Below are 9,091 nucleotides of genomic sequence, written 5' to 3' on the forward strand. Positions count from 1 at the left end.
AAAAAATGAACTGGTTTTATAAGAAACTCCGAGTTTGAAAGTGTATGAAACATCTTAACGCACAACACTGACATAAAATAGAATCTCCCCGTAAAGATATCCAAGCGTTAAAGATCCAAACATTGACTTTGTCTTTGCACTTAAACTTAGTTTGCTGCCTGACACTGCTGACACCTGTCCCAGCACTGGAAGCTCTCTGCTCTCACCTCACCGCTGCCTCAACCAGACCTCAGCCAGCACCTTTATGAAGGAGAAGGGACAAACGGGAGGCGTGAGCCGACTTACCATACAGCTTGTTGGGAGTGCCCTCTCTGTCCGTGGCCTCGGAGGGCAGGAGCAGGGGCTCGTCGTTCAGATCGCTGTCTGGGGTGGCCGCTTTGTCGTCCGCCCGGAGTTCTGCCGCGCTCATGTCGCTGCGCAGGGAGAGCAGCGGCTTGCTCAGCTGCCCTGTAATCATCGGATCCTGGAGGGAGCTGGGAGCCCAGGTGGGAAACAGAGGAGAAAAAAAAGAGAAAACACCCCTGGTTAGATGTGCTTCGGCGTCTCACCCTCACCGGCTCCTTCTCTATGTCTCTACTCACTCTCTCCTCACCCAGCTTCTCCTTTCTATCGCTCACTCATCACTCTCCCTCTCTCTCCTGCTCCCTCCCTCTCCAGCTCTCTCTTTTATCTGAGGCTGGTGCTACCCCGCTGATACTGCCGGCTGCTGCCTGGTGAAGAACTGTTACGGATCGCGTGGCGTTACCATTATACCCTGCAGTCCTAAAACGGTGATACATCCATCTCCAAGGGCTCATTACTACCTGACATGTGCCTCATCTTCAGCAAACACTAAGCTGACAGCAGTCTAAAAAGAGGTCCATGGGCTGTGCGCTGATAAATAAATATAATTCTACATCTAGAAAGAAGATACGAGTGAAAATACACACCAGTGATTACACCAATTTTCACATAGTTGGGGACACAAAATGTGATCAAAGGTGACATTTCGCTGCACAGCGTAAGGCGACATGAACTTAAGGCCTGATTTAGACAAGAGATGAAGGCAGTGATGCTCCCAAATTTTTGTCCAAATTATTTTAATTTTTTTGTCAGCACTTAGAAACAAAAATGAAGAGCATCAACATGACATGATTAGAGCACTATCTGCCTGAGCAGCTTGGAAGAGAATAAATTCAGTGAAGTGAAGAATCAAGAACTTTGAAATAAACTGATTTAAAAATACAAAAAGAAAGCACTTTAAGAGCATTTTATGAATGTATCAGAAATTCAAAAGCTTCCATCAATACATTTTATCCGAGGTAGATGCAACACAATCAATAGAATCCACTCTATGGATATTTTTTGACTTAAACAAATATCAAAGTAAAGTTTTTTAAAAGCCGTTGCTCTTACCTAAACAAAGCTCCAGAAGAAATGGGTAAAAAAAGAGTTTTCAGGAAGTCCAAATGTTAAAGTCAGTGAAACAGCAGCTAAAACATGCCACCACAGCGCAGAGACCAACTAGTACATGTTTCTACTGAACCAGAAGCAGCCTCCTTAACCTTCGTGTATCTGAATGGCCACCACAGGTTCAAGCCTGAGGTTGCTTCCTAAGACAGGCACTGGAGATGTCACCTCCTCCCTCTCTCTCTCTCTCTCTCTCTCTCCCTGCCTAACACACACAAACACACACTCCCTCCTGACTTTACTCCCCCCTGTCTCTTCCCCCTTATGTCCTCTGACTGGAGAGCTCCTCAGACAGTGTTCACCCCACCTCAGGCTCTGAGACACAGACGCAGAGCAGCAGGACTACGGCCCCCTTCCTTATTTATGAATAAAGTCCAACCTAAATACATCTGAGCAAAGGACAGGTGACCAGCACATATAGGCACAGAAAGGAAAAAGGAGTCTTATCTTACCCATCAACTCCCCCCTCGCCCCCACTTCTATCAGGGTGGTCGATGAGTTCCTGCCCAGAGGGGCATTTTTAATGTGCTCATCACGGGAATCAGCCCCCTTTGATATGACACATGATAATCTATGAAAATGTTAATCAATAGAAATAGTTTAAGCTGTCGTTAAAAACGTGAGCCGGCTGGTCAATACTCATATCCCTGGTAACAATGTCACTAGTCATCAGGGCTTCATTTGTGGAGCACTTAAATGTGGGACACTGCGCATCAATGCACCTCTCTGCCCGCCGAGGTAAACACATTTTCCCCTCTGTCTGAGCCTGGCCACACTCTGCATGCATTTGGGTCCACCCCCACCTCCTACCTCCTCTCCTTTGAGTTGCTTGATAGGTCCACTGGAGGGCAAAATTAATACCTAATTGAATCTTGCAGTCATCAAAATAATCAATAGTTTTTTATTATTTATTCTTCACAGTCTGTTGACTGTTTGAAAGCTCAGAGGGACAGGGGAGAGCACAGGCAGCCCTGAAATTTCTACCGTTTCACAATGTAATTTTCACTGGGGCATGAGAGTTTGCAAGACCTATAAAAAATGAGAGCAGTGGTTTTTGTTGGGAGGTGAGGGGAAAAAATAAAGGAAAAATGGGAATCTTTGCCCCAGCAGCTACGATGAAAAATAGAATAAACAAGCTACTGACACTTCAGAGAAGGGCAGGGTCCTTTCTGTCCATCCCTCCATCTTTTTCCCTTTCCCCTTTTCTCCTTATTTCATCATATCAGGAGTGTGGCGGTACCTCTCTAATGCTGGCATTTCTCTTCCTGACAGACTCCAAACAAGTGCTGGGAATGAGATCAGAGCTCTAATCTTCCCCTGGCCTCCGAGGCTCGAGGATAAGGGGGCAACACATCTCTCACCATCTTACGCAGCTGTTAATTACCTCATTTCAAAACGGTTTGCTTTACCTATTTGCAATCATGCCACCAGATTGGTCGTGTTTATCAATTTAAGCTCAGTGAGTAATGGAATTACACATAATGGGATAACTGTAATCTTATTGTAAAAATCCGTAATAAAAAGGGATGTTTAAAAATTACCATAAGAAATTACATTACTGATTCTAAGCAGTGGATGTGTAACGGATTAGCTTCATTTTTTAAAGTAACCCTCAGACCTCTGATTAAAGCAATAATGTGAGTTTGTTCATGTGTGTGTGTGTGTGTGTGTGTGTGTGTGTGTGTGTGTAAGAGGGGTGGCGGGAGCAGACATGAGGGAGTTTTTTTTTTCTGTTCACTCAGTCTGGCCACAGCTCAGGAACAGGTTGCAGGAACAAGAAAAAGCACTTGATCCCCCTCTTTGCCTCCCGCTCACCAAACTCCCCCAGTGGCCAAATAATCAGTGGTAAGCGGAGAGTCCAGCGCGTCATCAGATACCCATGCTAATAGCTAGTGGTCTTACCAGTGCTATAGCAGTGTGAGGGAGACTGTGTGAGGGGTTTCAGCCCGTGACTGACATGCTCCACTCCAACACTCTAGGCTCCTTTGGTTATCAAAGAGAAAAACACATTAATTATCATTATAATTGTCATAATATCATTTTACCTTATTCACAGTGACCTCTAATATGTATGCCAGTGTTCAGCATGGACTGCCCAAACAGCTGGAACAGTACAACTGAGTATCTGTAGCTGTGTTCATACATACTAAGTTAGCAGTTACAAAAAATGTATGTACTTCACTGGTTTGTATCAACAGGAAATGGTTCAGTGCACTCAATAATTATCAGTAGTGTGATATTAATATGGACAAATAGAAGTCTGGTTTTGGTGATGTAGTCATAGGCCACAGGAGTACTTGAAGACGATAATCAACATTTTTTTTAATAGCAAAAACAGAAACTTTTGCTAATTTGGGCTAAAATATTGTCTGAATATCTTTGGGTTTTGGGCTGATGGTAAAATGAAACTAGCAAAGTGAATACATCACCTTGGGCTGTGGGATACGGTCGTTTTTTAATATTTCCAAAGAATTTATAGACAAGATAACAGGCAGATTAATTGATTCACAGAGCACAAATGGTGCACAACAATAGTACATGCAAATATCAGCCCCTTTCAATATGCATACTTACTTATGTAAATGTGTGTGTTAATGTGTATACTTAATTGTCTTGCTTCCCTAGGAAAATCCTTCTCCGCATTGGCATGTAATATGGAACTGGGACACAGCTTGTCAGTTTTATAATCTCCATAATGCACTGGTGACCTGCCCATTTTCCTGTTTTGTGCCCAATGCATGCTGGGATAGGGCTCAGCACACCTGTGACCCTAGACTCAATAAGCCGGTGTGAAAAATCTTCCCAGAAGTAAAATCTTCCCAAAATACACCCCATCATGTGTCAGACTGTTCTTATAAACATTACTGTTGTCAAATCATGTGTTTGCCTCGCTTGTCTGCCTGCATTCAAAACACTACACAAATCATCTATTGTCTCATTAAACTCATTATCACTGTTCTAAGTGGCCTACTGGCTAAAAAGCAAATAAATTCATACTGTCATTAGCTGATTAGTTTTTTCTACTGAAACCTAATGAGTTAGTGTTCCTTGTAATGCAATCATAATGACCTGCGTAATGAACGGACACAGATACTGCCAAAATTAATATCCAATATCAGCCACAAGAAATTAGTTTTCATTGCTGCAGTGAAATTAGTTAAATCTGTCACTTTTTCCAGTCACTCTTTAATTTACTTTTCCAGGAATAACTTTGAATTTGAATGGCTCATTGGGCTTTAATAATGTATGTATGAATTTAAGGAATGTTTTACGCAAAAAAATGACTGTAAACATGTAAGACTAAATCTAATAAAGAAGACAAACATTCCAGTCTTTTGAAGAAAAACCTCTTTTCTGAAATGTATAGTGTTAAATGGACTACCTTTAATACAAAATTTTCAAAAACTAACAAACCTGCAACTTTATTTCAAGAACTACACACTGAACATTACATGTATGTGTTAATGTATCAGTCAAAGGCCAACAATAATTGTGAAACGCATATTTTGAGTAATTGTTCTGTTGTTTGATCCCACTGAATTGGGCAAATATCCCAAGACCTAAATGTCTAATGTGGTATGGTAGATGATGATTTGTCTCCCCCTTAGGGTTATTAACCAAACTGTTCCCCACTCCCATGGCAGATGGATCTGTGTGTAGTTTCACCAAAGCCCCTTTACGCATGCAGACATCTATTAGTGCTATTATTTAACTTGTGATTTACTCGTAAAAAAAAGTAGAAGGTTCCTATTATTTTATCTGTTACATTACTAGCTAATATACTTCCTCTGTACATATTCTTTTGGACTAGAAGGCCAGTGTTTAAGTAGTCAAGATTTGAAAAGATTTTTTTTCCACCTTCATTAATATGATCAGCAGTTATTCCTCTCTACTCCAAAGCTAAAATGCTCCCCAGTGGATGGTCGGTGGGTCAGTGAAGGCTGAGGGCTATCAAAGCAGTGTATTAAAAGGAGCTCTTTGAAGCTTGTAAACCACGGTGCCCAGCAGGTCCACAACAGATAGACGCCTCTGATTGGTCAGGTGTGTGTGTGTTTTTTGCTAGATCGATCCACGGAGCTGACATTCTGGAGCATCAAAGCTTTCAGCACACTAATCTGACTCCTCCTATGAGGGCAAGGGTTGTTTTTATTATTTTCCTTTTTTTCCCCTCTCTATGAAATGCTTATACCTCAGAGGGGCTCCTGCATGCTTATGATATGAGAGTGGGCGAACCATGTGTTTTAAAGGTTTGAAAGGGAATGAAAACATATTGAAATCAAGCTCGGACACTGTATTTATCAACCGATAAATAATGCAAAACTATAGAGAGAGAGATGGGGAGAGCAGCAGAGAATCACAGGGCCATCCATGGGGCATAGCACTGGCAGAAGAGGAGTGACACCACAGAGATTCACACACCGCTGCTCCTCAAAGTCAGTTTCCCCTCACACTGTCTCTGGAGACCTGCGCCACATACACACTCATGAAAGGTGTGAAAATCAGATTTCCCAAAAAGGATCGGTAATTCTCTGTGAGGGTGGAAGCCGCAATCAATAAATCATTGCTAAGTAGATTGTAAAGAAAAAAAAAATTATTCCCCCTTGGTATCAGTGCATTAGGATTCTCCTGAGGATGGATGAGGCAAGATGGGGGTGTGAGACAATCTCAATAAAGAAGAGGCAAATCATACCTTTGGCATTCATCTGGACTCTGGCAAGCAGCTGTCAGCTGGGTGAGGAAGGACCAAGAGAGTTGACTTATATCTGAGGGATTCATTTGGCCATCGACTCCAGGAATGTCTGGAAATATACAAAGCAAATGAGCAAATACTGTAGGCTGCCTTTAGAACATGCATGAACACTGTCTTCTACATTGTTTTAATATTGATTATTGTGACATTAAAACCATTCTTTTCTCTTTTTTTTTTAAGCAGGCACTGTAGAGATTTGTTCATCACAGAATGCACAGGTGACAAGTCCAAAAATATCTACAGCAGCCATCCAGTGGTTAAAACTGCTGTACTGTATAATGTTGAAGTAAAGTTGCATTTAACACATCCTTATTTGTCTATTCATCTGTCTACTTTGTAGAGGGAAATATTGTTCTTTCAGAATCAGAGTTTACATACAAAACCATATGAGTTCTACAAAAAAAAAACATATTGCATTGTTAAAAAGAGCTCAACCTTGACCAAACATACAGTAACAACACAGCACTCTGAAAGGAGGCATTTTTCTGCATAATAAGTACTTTTACGTTTCGTATATTTTGCTAATAATACTTCTAATTATGCAGGGCTTTTATTTGCAATTAAATATTTTAATATTGTTGTACTGCCATTTGTAGCTACTCGGTGGTGAAAAAAGTATTCAGATTGTTTCTTTAATGTAAAAAGTACTCCATTACACACAGAAGTCCTGCACTCAAACTCCTTTATAAAAGCATTACCATTAAAAGTAAATGTACTCATTATGCATTAGAAATACAGCTCAGCGTGTTTCATGTCTTAAGTAGTACTGTAACGTTGTTGCTGGCTGGAATGGTGCTGTTTTAAACTACTTTCTGTAAGCCTGCTGCTGTGTAGGGCTGGGAATCACCAGAGGATCCTCGGTACGATCTTAAGTCATGATACAATATTATTGTGATTTTAAATATGTTGCAGTGTGCTGAGTATTGCAATAAAATATATTGTGATTTATGACCTGTTTTCAACTGTAAATTATGTCCCCAAAGGAAAACTTTTCATCATCTGTTTTGTCTATGAGATATAGTTTTCAGTCTGTTTATCTCACTTCAGCCATTTTTATGTAGCAGCAAAATATAGGCTATCCTGCTGGTTAAAAAAAGCAATTGATTATATTATTCTAGGAGGCTACCTAAAGTTGCATTTGTCACACTAATAATTTATTTAATAAAAAAAAACAACACTACAATATTGTCACACAAATATATTGTGATACTGGACAATCAAACATGTTGTCATGATCTGAATTAGTGGTTATGTCCTCATTTCATTCCTGTATGTTGGGGCTTATGTGCTTTTGTATAGTACGTTTTCCTCAGTGTGCTTTGGTGTCATAGTTATGTCACTGTCTTGCAAATTGTGCTTGTGTGCTGTTGTCTTTGCTTATGTGCTTCACTAGTGTGTTTGTTTGTGGCTATGTGCTTTGGTCTATGTTGTGTTGTATGCCGTACCTCTGTGTAGTACGTTCTTAATGTTTTAGGTTATATGGTTTTGTCATTGTTTTATTAATAGTGCATATGTCTTGTTTTCGCCTATGTGCCTTGTTATGTTCTTTTGTCTATGGTTAAAAGCTTGCTCTGTGCTCATGTGCCCTTCTATGGACATGCCATCAATCCATTTTTATCTGTGCTTATGTGTTTCTGTTCTTTTTCTTACATACACTTACATCATCAACAACCTGCCAGGGACTGCAGATGAAAATTAGCCTGTATGGCTAAATCTGGCACATTTATGTGACTTAAGTGATCATGTTCATTAATGTGCACTGCCCCCTTTCAAAATAAAATGAACACTAACATAAACTCAAGGAAAAGTATTAATACCACACTGTAAAAATACTGTGTTACTAGTAAATGTCCTGCATTAGAAATAGTACATAAGCAAAAGTGTGAACGCACAATGAGGATCAGAATACAGTCAGTATTTAAGTATTAAAAGTAAAAGTACTCATGCAGAACATTTTAAATCAATTTAATAAATCAAGACAATTAAAAACAACTAAAAGTTAGTTACACACAATAGTTACACCTGCACTTTTATATTTTCTAATAAATTATGTGCAAAAAAACCCTTAATTTGTAGAGTAAGTGACGTTAGTATTAAAGTTATTAAATAATTGTGGTGGAAAAAAATACAATATTTCCCTCTGAAGTGTAGTGGAGTACTGAAGTAAAGTAAAAGTACTCCAAATTTGTAACCAAGTACAGTACCTGAGTAAATGTAGCCTACCAAGTTACTTTCCACCACTGGTTAGCTGTCAGATAAATGTAACGTTATAGTTAGTGGAGTAAAAACTATTTTATAGCTCAGTAAAATATAGTAAAGTATAAAATACCATAAAATGGAAATACTCACGTACGTTAAAGTACCACGATAGTACTTCAAACACTACTGTAGTTGAGTAACTTATATTTATGAAGTTAAGTTAGTTTTCTGTCACAGTAATGTTAGCAACCAGCTATTGTACCGACTAAGTTAAAGTCTGGAGAATTAATGTTTAATAGCTAACATTAATTTACTGAATTTGGCACTTGTTAAAATTGTTTAAATTGGAGTAATACAACTTATTTGAAGATATTATTTCTGGTTTAGAGAGTATCTACCTGTCTTGTCGAACTTAAGGACTTCGAAGGACCTTTACTTTACGTTATCCCACGAAATAAGCTAACGGCCACTCTGCCGGAAATTTGCTAGCTTAGTTAATTAACTGTCTCAAATATAAACAGAAGTAACAAAAACAAAGTTTAAACCAAGCAAAACCGAGTTACAATGGCAACAATAATGTCGTTAAATATGAATACCTCGTTAAAAACACATTTAAGCTCTCACCTGTCGTTAATTATTGTCACCTTGTCCACTCTCGACGGCTATCGTTTCTCTGCCAGAATGACTTCAATA

General features: G+C 39.4%; 1 protein-coding gene across 4 annotated transcripts in view; it reads right to left on the reverse strand.

Moving 5' to 3' along the window:
• Nucleotides 1–9,087, reverse strand: part of pou6f2 (POU class 6 homeobox 2) — a 101,894-nt gene extending 92,807 nt beyond the window's left edge. For 2 of the 4 annotated variants that reach the window (XM_049564977.1, XM_049564974.1), the window contains exons 1-3: nt 9,023–9,087; nt 6,140–6,248; nt 286–473 (exon numbers count right to left, since the gene is read on the reverse strand). In XM_049564977.1, the coding sequence (XP_049420934.1) occupies nt 286–473; nt 6,140–6,225 (274 nt within the window). In that variant the 5' untranslated portion in view covers nt 6,226–6,248; nt 9,023–9,087. Of the gene's footprint in view, nt 1–285; nt 474–3,351; nt 3,433–6,139; nt 6,249–8,796; nt 8,886–9,022 lie in introns of those variants that run through there. The other 2 variants (XM_049564976.1, XM_049564975.1) reach the window with 2 other exon arrangements.
• Between the last annotated feature and the right edge of the window lie 4 nt (nt 9,088–9,091).

Source organism: Epinephelus fuscoguttatus, linkage group LG21 (assembly GCF_011397635.1).
Source record: "Epinephelus fuscoguttatus linkage group LG21, E.fuscoguttatus.final_Chr_v1".
In the NCBI taxonomy this organism is placed as follows: Eukaryota; Metazoa; Chordata; class Actinopteri; order Perciformes; family Serranidae; genus Epinephelus; species Epinephelus fuscoguttatus.